Genomic DNA, 15,668 nt, shown 5'->3' on the forward strand with positions numbered 1-15,668 from the left:
ACGAACAGAAATTACTCCGTATATGAAAAGGGCTTTTCCTCTTCAACACTCCGCTCTTTACGCTAAAGTTTGACTCTTTCTCTTAACTCTACTTTTTAAAATAGTAAAATGCTTTAGCGTAAAGAGCGGGGCGTTAAGGAGGAAAAGCCCTTTTCATGTACGGAGTAATTTCTGTTCGTTTTAAGTTTTAATGTCGCTCCTTACTTTTAGTTAAAAAAACTTGGTTTTTTATTTAATTTGTGAAAGTTTTTGAATTAATGCATGGTTTGATCTTGGCTAACCGCACATTAACAATTAAAACGAAATTTGCATATTAATTTTTTTTTGGCTAAATAGCTTTCTCATAGCTTTAATCAGAATATTTTGAGAAAAAAAGGAACGAGGGAGTAAGCCTAGTTGCCCTCCAATTTTTAGATTGCTTAAAAAGGCAACTAAAACTTTTAATTTCTTAGGAACGTTTTCATTAGTAAAAAATATACGTAACTTATAAACTAACTTGCGTAACGAATTTCCATATTCGTAGATTTTTATTGCGTACTCCCTCTTCAATACTTCGCTCTTTACACTAAAGCTTAAATTTTGTCCAAGTTCCTTAGGAATGACCCCGGAATCACAAAGGCCGTAGAATAAATACTTGAAATTACTAAGTATACTTTTGCTTAAAGAGCGTGGTATTACGAGGAGGTAAACCCCTCATATGCGTAACAATTTCTGTTCGTTCCATGTTTTAATGATGCTCCTTACTTTCAGTTGAAAAAACTTATCAAATTTATTTTTTCATTGTCTTTTTTTGAATAATACTAGAAAATCCTGCGCCCCCTTGATTGAAATTCTCTTCCCCCATGATAACTTCCTTCATGGAAACATCCTCCCACGTAACCCCCCATCAACCTCCCCCCCCCCGAACCAAAAAATCCCCCTGAACACGTCTGTAAATTTCCCAATAGCCATTACTATATGTAAACACAGGTCAAAGTTTGTAACTTGCAGCCCCTCCCACGGGGACTGTGGGGGAGTAAGTCGTCCCCAAAGACATAGTTATTAGATTTTTTTTACTATTTTTTTGGTGAATAAAATGACAATCTCAGAATTTTGATCTGGTGACTTTGGGGAAAAAATGAGCGTGGGAGGGGGCCTAGGTGCCCTCCAATTTTTTTGGTCCCTTAAAAAGGGCACTAGAAGTTTTAATTTCCATTATAATGAGCCCTCTCACGACATTCTAGGTCCACTGAGTCGATACGATCACCCCTGGGAAAATAACAAGAAAGAAAAAACAAGAAAAAAAACAAATAAACACGTATCTGTGATCTGTCTTCTGGCAAAAAATTGGAAATTCCACATTTTTGTAGATAGGAGCTTGAAACTTCTACAATAGGATTCTCTGATACGCTGAATCTGATGGTGTGATGTTTGTTAAGATTGTATGACCTTTAAGGGGTGTTTTCCCCTATTTTCCAAAATGAGGAAAATTTTCTCAGGCTCGTAACTTTTGATGGGTACGACTAATCTTGATGAAACTTACATATATAAAATCAGCATTAAACTGCAATTCTTTTGATGTACCTATTGGTATCAAAATTCCATTTTTTAGAGTTTCGGATACTATTGAGCTGGGTCACTCTTTACTATCGTTTGTTACCACGAACTGTTTGAAACTTATATATCCTTGGGTCATAGCTTAAAACCGTTGCACTGAGGGATTTGGAGGGGAATTACAATCCTCAAAGACATAATTTCCGGTCCTTCAAACTACGTCAAGCAAAATAGCTATGTCTAAATTTTGATTGGAAATGTTTGGGGAAGTGATAAGCAACAAGGGGGCTCGTTACCCTCCTATCACTTCCGAGTATTAAAGAGGACACTAGCTTTTTTAGTTTCCAATTGAATAAACCCTTTCAAACTTTATTTGACAAAAAATTGCCATCTTAAAATTTATATGAGGTGTTTTTCTGGAAAATACGACGTGTGTGTTGGGAGGGGGTATCTGCCCTCAAATCACTTTGACTCTTAAGAAGAGCCTTATAAATACTGATTACAAATCCAATAAGCCCATCAAAGTCTTTATGGCCACTCTCTCTACAAAAACCTTAGATGCCCCCAAGGCATAACTTACAACCCTTGCCCTGAGGCGTGTGGGGAGGGGGAGTTGTCAACCTCGAAGACACAACGTCTGTACGTTTCAACTACGTTGAACAAAATGGCTATTTTAAAATTTTGATTTGATTTTTTTGGGGAAATGATTGGCGTGGAAGGGGGGAAGGGGGTTGTTGTTCTTTAATCTCTTTTGACTATTAAAAAGGGCACTTACCCTCTCAATTTGTGATCGAATGAGCTCTTACTGAAGTTTCTACCTCAGCTCATTCTATACGAAGTGCCTTGGTCTAAAAAAAATACATTGTGCCCACATTGATCTTTAGATGAGCAGCGCAATTACGCTGGCTGTGATATAATATGAAACTATCAGAGCAGCAAAAATACACACGATTTCAAACTCCGAACAATTTCAGGTGATAGAAGATACTATTAAACGATATGAAAACTAAAATGACAAAAAAAACGATAAGAATTTCGTTTAATGATATTAGTTCGTTTAATGCTTTTTCAATTTAAATTAAAGAGTGAAATTAAAACTTAGAACGAACATAGACTATCCTATGCAAGTTGAAGGGCTGCTCTCCCGATAAACTTCGGCTTCAGAAGGGCACAGATAGGACAGTTTCTATGCCATCTATAATATGGCAGTAGGCCAAGATACAGTTTTATGGCCCGATCCCCTTAACTTGTCTATATAGATATGAAGCAACTTTTCCGACCGAGGGTCATCCACAGAACATTCTTTATTTATCTTTAAATGCGTTTTTGACTCATATTTTATGTTTAGGTAAAGGAGATGTTATGTTTATGTTTATGTTTATTATGCATATGTTATGTTTAGGTAAAGGAGACTGATCAAGGCTGTTATGTTTGCCAAGTCAACACATCCCCTATGAAGCAACAAATTGGATGCATTGAGGTGTTAGGTAATCCTTTTTTTTATCTTGCATTTCTTTTCGTTCAGATTTGATATACAAGTAGGATACTGGGTTTTTTTCGATACATAAATGGGCTATGCATAAAGGATATTCAATTACAATTACTCAATACGCTCTCGCCAATTTAAGCCAAAATTAATTACGTTAAAAAAGAACAAAACGAAAACAACAAATTAAAAACCGGAGAAAAAAACTTTGACTACAATAACAACCAAGAGGGCTGCTCAACAAATCAATTCCCAATGTTCTTTGACTACGACCAGAATATGATGTGCATTTTCCACACAGTTAAGCACCTTTCGCAGTATGTGCTTAAATTTTTTAAGTTTAGTAGATAAGTTAGATTACGTCGAGCAGGACTTTCAGCATATAAAGAAGTCCTTTTAAACCAAAAGCATATTTTTATGGGAATGGCAGTTGAGTTTGTGTTCACCTTCCATCCTAAAGAAAAAAACAATTTATTCAACAAGAAAGTAAGTATCTCTATTTCTTTCTATTCTGATCTCAGGGCAGAGTTGAACCAGAACTATTCGTCAAGTTCAACGAAAATGGTTGAGGGGAGAATGAAAGTAAAAATTCTTTTATGGAGAAAAGTCAGCACGTGAATGAAAGCTTTTCGAAAAAAGATTTTTTTTACCATATACATTTTAATTGAAAAAGCAAAATCTTATTGTATTAAATAAAAAAAAAAAATTTTTTTAGCTGAAAGTAAGGAGCGACATTAAAACTTAAAATGAACAGAAATTACTCCGTATATGAAATGGGTTGTCCCCTCCGCAATCCCTCGCTCTTTACGCTAAAGCTTTTAATTGTTTTAAAAGTAGAATTGTGGCAAAGAGTCAAACTTTAGCGTAAAGAGCGAGGGATTGCGGAGGGGAAAACCCATTTCATATACGGAGTAATTTCTGTTCGTTTTAAGTTTTAATGTCGCTCCTTACTTTCAGCTAAAAAAAAAAATGTGTTTTTTTTTAATTTCTGAACGTTTTTGAATTAATGCATGTTTGGTTTTGGCTCTCCTCACATAAATTATTAAAATGAAATTTGTATATTAACTCTTTTTTTGGCTAAATGGCTTTCTCTTAGTTTCAATCAGACGATTTTGAGAAATAAGGGGTGGAGAAGGAGGCCTAGTTGCCCTTAAATTTTTCGGTTACTTAAGAATGCAACTAGAACTTTTAATTTTTAACGAATGTTTTTATTAGTAAAAAATATAAGTAACTTAAGAATTAACTTACGTAACAAACTTTTATATTCTTATATTTTTATTATGTATACGAGGGGGTTTGTACCCTCGTTTTCATTGAATTTTCGCCCTTTTCATTGAATTTTTCTTCCCCCATGAGAGATTCCTCCAAGGAAAGATCCTCCAACATAGCCCCCTCCCCTCAGCCCCACCCCCAAACAAAATAAAATCCCCCTGAAAACGTCTGTACACTTCCCAATAACCATTGCTATATGTAATCACTGGTCAAAGTTTATAACTTGCAGCCCCTCCCCCAGGGATTGTGGGGGAGTAAGTCATCTCCAAAGACATAGTTATTGTGGTTTTCGACTATGCTGAACAACATGGCTATCTCAAAATTTTGATTCGTTGACTTTGGGAAAAAAATGAGCGTGGGAGGGGGCCTAGATGCCCTCCAATTTTTTTGGTCACTTAAAAAGGGCACTAGAACTTTTCATTTCCGTTAGAATGAGCCCTCTTGCAACATTCTAGGACCACTTGGTCGATTGGTCGATACGATGACCCCTGGGAAAAAGAAAAAAGAAAAAGAAAAAAAAAACAAACAAATAAACACGCACCCGTGATTTGTCTTCTGGCAAAAAATACGAAATTCCACATTTTTGTAGATAGGAGCAGGAAACTTCTACAGTAGGGTTCTCTGATACGCTGAATCTGACGGTATCATTATCGTTAAGATTCTACGACTTTTAGGGGGTGTTTCCCCCTATTTTCTTAAATAAGGCAAATTTTCTCAGGCTCGTAAATTTTGATGGGTAAGACTAAACTTGATTAAACTTATATATTTAAAATCAGCATTAAAATGCGATTCTTTTGATGTAGCTATTGCTATCAAAATTCAATTTTTTTTAGTTTTGGTTACTATTGAGCCGGGTCGCTCCTTACTACAGTTCGTTACCACGAACTGTTTGATTGCTAAATTTACCAATAGTGAGCTTGTAAGGTGTGAGGTTTATTGATAGCTAAAATGCGTCGGGAATTATTTTTTTTGGCTCATATTTAAGCTGGATTATACATTTTAAAAAATCACTCGAAGAACAAAAGGCTTTAATCACACCGATGACGCAAATATGCATTTTAAAACTAACTTTTTTGAACTCTTCTTTTTTTTCAAAAATCAGTATAGATAATCGCATTTTGCAAAATACTAAACTTTTGTATTATGTAAGACACCCAAGTTGCTTGAGATGAGGCATAGGGGGAAGAGGAGGAGGAGGAATTCTATAAAGAATTTCATAGAACCAAAAATGTTTTTCTTTGTTTAAAAAAGGAGGAAGAAAGGTCTGTCTTGGTAAAAGTCAGCACGTGAATTAATAACTTCCACTCAGCTCTCATCCTCATAAAAACAGATTTTAGGCTAACGCAAAAATCCATGAAACCATCAGAATTTTCGTCTATAATCAACATAAGCAGTGTTATGGTTATTGGAGCAGGATTACTTATGATAAAAAGTAAAGGAAGTGCTTTAAGTAAATTATTTTCATGATTTTATTAATTACTCATCCTGTATCAATGGGAAAAAAGAATAAAAGAACAAAACAAACTAAAATAGCGACGAAGACCACACTGCCTTTCCATAACAAACAAATACAAAGTAGAAACGATAGGGAAAATCTTTTCAAGACAGTGAAAATCAGTTCCGTGAATATTTCGGCCCTATATCCAAGGGCCGTCTTCAGCACAATACGAGAACAAGAGAAAAAATATGTATATTTAAATAAACTTACATTAAATTGGGAGAATTAAAACTGAATAATATTTTTTTTAAACTTTTTTTTTTAAACAGCTCTAGCATCCTTACTTCAACGAAGTTCAACTAGGACTTACAAAAAGAATGACGCGAGAATATAAATTCATTCAAACTAAAGAGAACAAAGTGATTAAATACAATTTCTCAGAGAGCCAACCTTGCTTTTTTAGTAGCCTGTCTCAAAGGCTTTTTCGTAGCTGGTCCAATACTATTATTAAATTAAAAAAAAAACTAGTTTTTTTAACTGAAAGTAAGGAGAGACATTAAAGCTTAAAACGAACAGAAATTACTCCGTATATGAAATGGGTTTTCCCCTCCGCAATCCCTCGCTTTTTATGCTAAAGTTTATAATTGTTTTAAAAATTAGAATTGTGGCAAAGAGTCAAACTTTAGCGTAAAGAGCGAGGGATTGCGGAGGGGAAAACCCATTTCATATACGGAGTAATTTCTGTTCGTTTTAAGTTTTAATGTCGCTTCTTACTTTCAGTTAAAAAAACTATTTTTTTTTATTTCATTTCTGAATGTTTTTGAATTAATGCATGTTTGATTTTGGCTCTCCGCACATAAATTATTAAAATGAAATTTGCATACTAATTTTATTTTTGGCTAAATGGCTTTCTCTTAATTTTGATCAGAAGATTTTGAGAAATAAGGGGTGAGGAAGGAGGCGTACTTGCCCTCCAATTTTTCGGTTACTTAAAAAGGTACCTAGAACTTTTAATTTTTACGAACGTTTTTATTAGTAAAAAATATACGTAACTTAAGAATTAACTTACGTAACAAACTTTTATATTCTTATATTTTTATTATGTATATGAGGGGTTGTGTCCCCTCGTTAATACCTCGTTCTTTATACTAAATCTTAATTTTTGTCCCAATTCTTTAAGAATGACCCCTGAATCAGAAAGGCCATAGAATAAGTAGTTGAAATTACTAAAAATACTTTAGCATAAAGAGCGATGTATTTATTTTCTCCTAAATACATTGCTCTTTATGCTAAAGTATTTTTAGAACCCCTCATATGCTTAATTATCTCTGTTCGTTTTAAGTTTCAATGTTACTCCTTACTTTCAATTGAAAAAAACTTTTTCATGTTTATTTTTTCATCGTGTTTTTTTATAGTAATGCTAGAAAATCCTGCGCCCTTTTCATTGAGTTTCTCTTTTCCCATGACATATTTCTTCAAGGAAATATCCTCCCACATAGCCCCCTTTCCTCAACCCAATCCCCAAACCAAAAGAATCCCCCTGAAAACGTCTGTACACTTCTTAATAACCATTGCTATATGTAAACACTGGTCAAAGTTTGTAACTTGCAGCCCCTCCCCCAGGGACTGTGGGGGAGTAAGTCATCCCTAAAGACTTAGTTATTATGGTTTTCGACTATGTGGAACAAAATGGCTATCTCAAAATTTTAATCCGCTGAATTTGGGAAAAAATGAGTGTGGGAGGGGGTCTAGGTGCCCTCCGATTTTTGTGGTCACTTAAAAAGGGTACTAGATCTTTTCATTTACATTAGAATGAGCCCTCTTACGAAATTCTAGGACCACTTGGTTGATACAATGACCCCTGGGAAAAAGAAAGAAAGAAAAAAAAAAAAAACAAATAAACACGCACCCGTGATCTGTCTTCTGGCAAAAAATACGAAATTCCACATTTTTGTAGATAGGAGCTTTAAATTTTTGCTATAGGGTTCTCTGATACGCTCAATGCGATGGTTGTGATTTTCGTTAAGATTCTATGACTTTTAGGGGGAGTGTCCCCCTATTTTCCAAAATAAGGTGAATTTTCTCAGGCTCGTAACTTTTAATGACAAAGACTAATTTGATGAAACTTATATAGTTAAAATCAGCATGAATATCCAATTCTTTTGATGGATCTTTTAGTATCAATATTCTGATTTTTAGAGTTTCGTTTACTAAAGAGTTTAACTCTTTCTTTTAACTCTACTTCTTAAAACGGTAAAAAACTTTAGCGTAAAGAGCGGGCCGTTGAGCAGGAAAAGCCCCTTTCATATACGGATTAATTTCTGTTCGTTTTAAGTTTTAATGTCGCTTCTTACTTTCATTTAAAAAAAACTTGTTTTTTTATTTAATTTCTGGACGCTTTTTAATTAATGCATGTTTTGATCTTGACTCTCCACGCATAAATAATTAAAACAAAATTCGCATATTATTTTTTTTTGGCTAAATGGCTTTCACATAGTTTTAATCAGAAGATTTTGAGAAAAAAGGAGAGAGGGGGGAAGCCTAGTTGCCCTCCGATTTTTTGATTACTTAAAAAGGTAACTAGAACTTTTAATTTCTTACGAACATTTTCATTAGTAAAAAATATACGTAATTTACGAATTAACATTACGTAACAAACTTCTGTATTTGTATGTTTTATTGCGTATATGAGGGAGTTCACCCCTCGTCGATACCTCTCTGTTTACACTAATGCTTAAATTCTGTCCCAATTCCTTAAGAATGACCCTTGAATAACAAAGGCCGTAAAATAAATAGTTGAAATTACTAAAAATACTTTACCGTGAAGAGCAAGGTATTACGAGGAGGTAAAACCCTCATATGCGAAATAATTTCTGCTCGTTTTAAATTTTAATGCTGCTCCTTACTTTCAGTGGAAAAAAACTTTTCATATTTATTTTTTCATTGTTTTTTTTTTAAATAATGCTAGAAAATCTTGCGCTCCCTTCATGGAAATTTTCTTCCCCCGTGATAAATTCCTCCAAGGAAAGTTCCCCTAACATATACCCCCCTTTTCACCCCCCCCTCCAAACCAAAAATCCCCCTGAAAATGTCTGTACACTTACAAATAACCATTACTATATGTAAGCAGTGGTCAAAGTTTGTAACTTGTAGCCCCTCCCACGGGGACTGTGGGGGAGTAAGTTGTCCCCAAAGACATAGTTATAAGGTTTTTCTACTACGCTGAATAGAATGGCTATCTCAGAACTTTGATCCGGTGACTTTGGGAAAATAATTAGCGTGGGAGGGGGCCTGGGTGCCCTCCAATTTTTTTTGGTCACGTAGAACTTTTCATTTCCATTAGAATGAGCCCTCTCGCAAGATTCTAGGACCACTGGGTCGATAGGATCACCCCTGGGAAAAAAAAATAAACACGCATCCGTGATCTGCCTTCTGCCAAAAAATACAAAATTCCACGTTCTTGTAGATAGGAGCTTGTAACTTCTACAATAGTGTTCTCTGATAGGCTGAACCTGATGGTGTGATTTTCGTTAAGATTCTATGACTTTTAGGGGGTGTTTTGCCCTATTTTCTAAAATAAGGCAAATTTAACTTTTAATGGATAAGTCTAAACTTAATGAAACTTATATATTTAAAATCAGCATGAAAATGCGATTCTTTTGATGTAACTATTGTTATAAAAATTCCGTTTTTTAGAGTTTTGGTTACTATTGAGCCAGGTCGCTCCTTACTACAGTTCGTTACCACGAAGTGTTTGATAAATCGGTTTAGTAAAATATTTTGTTAGATCATTTTTAATTAAATTTGAGTATAAAGAATTTAGTGAGTATTCCCCTAAGTCCCTGTTCAAAGAAATACTATTATTTATTTTGAGATTAATTTCGATTGATTGTCGAACCACCTGTCTTATCCCCAACTCATTACTGATGAGTGAAGATTTTTCAAAAATTATCGTGTGGGAGGGATTATTAAATATATGTCAACCTAAAGCAGAATCAAAGGATTTGTTGGAACTAATTGAAATTAATGCCTTGTCTATGTCTTTTTTATGCTGTTCTAGCCGTTTTTCTAGACTCTGATGTGTCCTGCCGACATAGTAATTTCCAAAATCACAGGGTATTTGATAGACCCCTCTTTGGCGAGTAACTGGGGTTTTATCTTTACCGGAACTTAAGAAATTAATGATTTTAAAATTATTAGTAAAAACTACGTACAGAATATTTTTTGTGCAAATATTTTTTAATTTTGTAGTGATTTTTGGGATGTACGGAAGATAGACACTATTTGAGGGCTTATCAGTAGCCTCACATTGTGAAATATCTTCTTCGATTTTACAAGAATGTCTTTTTATTCTACGGTTAGTTATTTTATTGACAAAAGGAATGGGGTATTCATTACTGAAAAGAATATATCTGATAAAGTTTATTTCTGCGTTTATATACGAATCGGAGCAAATATTCAGGACACGATCAATGAGGGAAGTTACAACTGCTCTTTTTACTTGTGGGGGGAGGGGTGATTTGAATTAAAGTGAAGATATCTATTGTTTAGTGTTGGCTTTCGATAGATAGTAAAATCCAGTTTATTAGCATTACGAATAATTAACACATGTAAAAAGAAACACATCAGTAGCGTATATAGGGGTCACGCTTACTCTCCTCCCCCAGAGATTTTTTGCCCCTCCTAGAGTTTAAAATGATCCGTATTCCTAATAAGATCTTTATCGTATGTATCGTCTCATATCCAGATACGGATCTTATGAGACCAATTGGCCAAATGACCAAATGACCAAATATTGTATATATGCACCAAAAAAGAGATAATCTCTTTCCTGCAGTAAAACCTCTTTTTAAAAATTTAAGTAACCCTTGTGGTTTTAAATTAGCGCCACTTAAACATTGAATTAGTTTTTTAATCGTGACATCATTGTCACTCGATTCTTAAAGCCAGAGAAAAAAAAATTCTGAAAAACAACAGGTCTATGACCAGTAAAAATAAAAAAGAGCAATAAAAAGACTATTTTTCTTGTATACATCCCGACCTTTCAAAAAGAAATAACCTAGACCATAAAAACTTTAAAAAGAAATATTTCTATAATAAAAAAAAGAAAAAGAAAAATGAAACTAGGAGAAAAATGAAACTCGTATTATATACAAACGCTACTCCATGAAAAAATCATGGAAGTAAAATATATATACTACAATGTAGAGATGATAAAAGTCCGCTATGATAAGAAATTTATGGAGCTTAAAAAAATGACTGAAAATCTCACGAAAACGGGGTCAGATTTAAATGAAAACCGCGCCATTAGAATCACTACAGCAGAAAACACATTTAGGAGAATAACAGTGCTACAAGTTGTATTATCGAGATATTTGAAGTGACATACAAAAATCACACCGTTCCCTCCTCTAAAAATGTTGGGTAAAGGATAATTATCGACAAAACTGGCTCACTTTCTCGGTCCATGGATCCAAAAAAAAAAAAAAAAACAGATTGGGAAATCCTTAAAACCAAAAAAAAAGGAAGGATAGAAGGAAGATGGTATTTGATGGTATTCTTTGACAATCAAAGACAATCACTTTTTGGCATGCGAGGTAGTGCTGTGTCTCCTATGTTAATTCTTGCTTATTTTGTTTATGTCACTACTAATGGGGAGCTGAAACATCATAGAAGTATGTTTAAAAGTTCAATAAAAAGAAAGTAGCAATATCGAGTGCCTTTTTTATGTATTAAAAACATTATATTAAGTTAAAATAATTTTTACAAAAACTTCATATTCATGCACAAGATCGTATAAAACTCTGGGATGCGATATCAGGCTTGAGTAGCTGCGCTGCCTGATTCCTCAAGGTTCGTTCTTTACTAGATCCAGCTAAGAAAAAAACAAAAAACAACTACATAGAAACGATTGTTTGCAACAATATAAAAAAAACGAAATATTTCAAAGAAAGTTCAACCCTCAATTTTGTTTTCATGGATGTTTTATCCCTCTTAGATTTTTGTAAATCTCATCGTAGATAACTTCGAAGACTACACTGCCTTTCCATGACGAAAGTAAAACAGTTCAAAATAGGGATGAAACATTTTAATTGACAGTGAACAGATATAAAATTTCTTAACTGGATATTTCGAACACATATACAGTGTTCATCATCAGCAGTAAAACTGAAAAAAACTAAAAATCAGCAGTTTTAGTAACACAAGTAAGGAGGTAGTCTACACTTGTTTGCCAGATACATCTTGGAAAATAAGCACTGAAGCATACACTCAAAATGAAGTTTAAAAGACGCTATCACATTCCCGAACAGAATGAAACCTCCCTGAGTTTAAAACAAATAGAAAGTATTTTTAATTAGCTTTCTATCTACTTATTTTACTATGGAAGTAAGAGGGGCTCGTGTCCCTTTTTGATTACAAAAGAAAATCTTTAGTGCAAAGACTTAAGTAGACGTTTATTTTGCATAGCTGGTTCTTATCCATGAGATAATTCTAAGCTTAGGAATTGTAATGAAACAGGGATACTTAACCTTATTGTGTATGGCCTAAAAAGTGCTTTTCAATATACATCCTTTCAATTCACTATATTCTGGGCTATTTAAAATTGTAAAACTATGCAAAAATAAATTGATTATTGAACTACTTTGGAGAAATTTCAAATAATGGTCCTACCTATTCTAAATGTAAACAACCCTTACTGTTTTTTTTCAGGTTCTATAGAAAATTATTTTTGTATCTTCAGAGCAGTTTATAGCTAATAGAAGTTTAGAGTAATTATTAATTTAATTTTTCCTGTGTTTTAAAAAATGTACATCTCACAAAAGTTGCAATGTCAGTAGATTTTTCAACTAAAGTTTTTATTGTATTTAAAACTCTTTGGTTCTGTATGGGTAGAAAATAATTTTACGCTAACTAATAAAAAAGTTTCAGAGGTGCTGAAACCAAACGATCCAGCTCTGCGCCAAACAAAAAAAGAAGAATTTTCTTTTATGAAGAGTTTCATTTTTTTAACCTTTATTTCAGGAAAAAGAAACAGTTACAAAAAGAAACAAAAAGTGCTATGTACATACTGCTACAAATACTACTACTACTACAATTATTGCTACTACTGAAGCTAAGGGTAATAAGGTGAAGTTTTCAGGGAGTGTTAAGGGGGATCTTGAAGTAAATGCGCATACAGGTTATCAACAGGACATATCAGTAATGTCTTAGAAACGGCTTAAAGTATTAGGTTAAGGGCCTTGGGGCATAACAGAGGTTGTTGAATTAGACTAAAATGACAAAATGTGAACATTATTACTGCTAGTACTGAATGTGAATACAGAATGCTAATACTGCTCCTATTTAGCCTACAACTACTTCTGCTGCTGTGCCTACTACTATTACTAATGCTAAGGTTTTTAATTAAGCTTTCACAGAATGGGGAGGACAGTGTCGAACTAATTGAAACCCACACTGTATATGCTGGTTATCAAAGGGATTTATTAAGAATATCTCAGCAACAGCTTAGGGTATTAAGCTGAAAATTCTTGGGCTACCGATATTACTACCACTTTTGCTGCTAATTTGCTGCTACTACCACTATCATTGCTACTATTGAACTAAGTCAAAAGAGTGTAAATGCATCCATATTTTCAAAATAGCAATAATCTTACGTCTTAGGACTGATATTAAGTTTTATTTTTCAGGGAAACTTGAGGAAGTGTAAAACTAAATCAAAGGATACAGAGCGTGTACAAATTTTTGAAGGACGTAGGCCTATATTATCAAAGACTGTTGAGATTTTTCGTCTAAAACGTAAATAGTAAGCTGAAATATAAAACATAATGAGCGAAGCTATGTTTGGAACAGAGCAAAAAAAAGTCAAAAGAAACAGGCATTACACTTAATATGAAAACAAAACTAATAATGATATTATAATATACCAAAATAAGACTGATATCTAACTCAAAATCAACATGAACAGAATTTGCTAGATATACCAATCGATCAATCAATATCCATATTGCCCAAAGCAACACACAAGGGTTCAATATGGTGTAGATGAGAAGACAGAAAAAAACAAACAAAGAAGAACATACTCACAAAGAAATATATACTACAAAGATTAGATTCAAATATTTCTACTACCACATAGCATAATGGAGGCTGTTTGTCCTATCAAGCTTAGAAAAAATGCGACCACGACACTGCTCAGCCACGGTTAGTGGCTCGGTTTACCGTAGACCAACACTAGTCTTTTGTTTCTTGTCCATAGGGTATACGCAAGAAAAATTTCGCGAAACGAAAATATACGGGTCTAATAGTCATTTTATCAGTAGCCGTAAAGACATTCCAAAATGTGGAGTCAATGCAAGGACATGAGGCATCGCAGAAGCATTGTACAAACGGACGAGGGTACGCCTGCTGTAGCTAGCTTTACAGCAAACTATCACACCAGACGCTGTTCTAAGTTTCCCACTTAGATGAGAGATAAGGAGAGCCCTTGTCGTTTTTACACTTTCCCCTATCTAGAGACCGAGATACTTAAAACAAGCAGATAACTGAACACTCAGATTTCCTAGCTGTGCACATCCAACATCACCGACAGATTTGCCGAAAGCAAGGACATTCTTCTTTGAAGCATTAAAATTGGACCAATATCGGGAACTAAGCTACTAAGCACAGAAAAATGTTCCTCCACAAACGATACAGCTCTATTTAAACTTAGGATGTCGTCAGCGTAATTGAGTATGGAAAGGTCCAAACCTTTAAAAGCAAAGCTGAATATATCCTTTTTCTGGGGTGCAACCACACTATTATTATACAATGATAGTCAAGTTACCCCACCCTAGTGGCTTCCTTTCCAAACTCGAATTACGGCTTTAGTCGTTATGTAACCATGACGAGTAGGTATTTTCACGACAACACATAATCTTGCATACAGATTTTTAAATACCGGCACAACTGGAATGATTGAGACCTCGCTGCTGCGCACTATTCAGCAAATGGGAATGCACACTAGAATCGAAAGCACGAGAGACATCATGAGCCGCATGGACGAGAAACTCGCCGCTATTATCTATATCGATCAGAACGTTGGCAAGTATATAAGGCATGTGTTCCCGACTACCGCCTTCCTTAAATCCAAACTGGTTGTCTAGAGTTGAACAAGCCTTTTTTACGTCCTTAATCACTAGTAACTCCAGCAATTTAGATAGAACAGAAGAAACTGTTATAGGACTATAGGAACAACATTGCCAGCTTTCTTTATCTTTTTTTTTGGAACAGGAGTCAATATACCAATACAAAATAATCGGGTACAATACCAGAAAGAAAAAATGATTTGGTAAAACAAATCATTGGTAAATGATTTGGCAATATTAATCGAATTGGCAATATTAAACGATTTCTGAAATCGTTTTAAGTGATTTCAGAGCAAAAGCAAAATAAAAATAGGTGTTTGTGAAATAAAACTCAAGGCCATATATAGAGTGAAGGGTGTTACTGCGGTCAGTTCCACCTCACCCCCTCCTCACCCAAAAAGGTTAAATTTTAATCGTAAAACGTACGCAAATGCAGATAAACCAACTTTTAAGCGCTTTGTTAAGTTTTTATAAGTCCCTTTGAACAAAACATACCCTTCCCCTGAAAAATAGTCCTTGATATTTGGCCTATGAAAACTAAACTGTTTAAAATATATGTTGTTTTCAATGAGCTTCAATTTAAATTTTTTGAAATGATAGAAAAGGGGAAAAGCACAATTTCCCAACTGTTTTGCCAAAAATTAAGCAAAAAAAAAAAAAACGGGTTTGAATTTTAACAAAGCATTGGAACAAGAAAATAAAAACAAAAAACCACTTTAATTAAAAAAAGATATTCCCAATATTTCAGTTTCACGTCCAGGAGCCTTTCTCAACGGAAAAAAACGAAAAGAACAAAAAAAAAAACAACAAAAAA

At 34.2% G+C, this 15,668-nt stretch overlaps 1 protein-coding gene across 3 annotated transcripts in view; it reads left to right on the forward strand.

Moving 5' to 3' along the window:
- Nucleotides 1-15,668, forward strand: part of LOC136037874 (lachesin-like) — a 368,714-nt gene that overhangs the window by 175,551 nt on the left and 177,495 nt on the right. For all 3 annotated transcript variants that reach the window (XM_065720726.1, XM_065720725.1, XM_065720728.1), the window contains exon 4: nt 2,936-3,020. In XM_065720726.1, the coding sequence (XP_065576798.1) occupies nt 2,936-3,020 (85 nt within the window). The remainder of the gene's footprint in view (nt 1-2,935; nt 3,021-15,668) is intronic.

This window comes from Artemia franciscana, chromosome 17 (genome assembly GCF_032884065.1).
Source record: "Artemia franciscana chromosome 17, ASM3288406v1, whole genome shotgun sequence".
Classification (NCBI taxonomy): Eukaryota; Metazoa; Arthropoda; class Branchiopoda; order Anostraca; family Artemiidae; genus Artemia; species Artemia franciscana.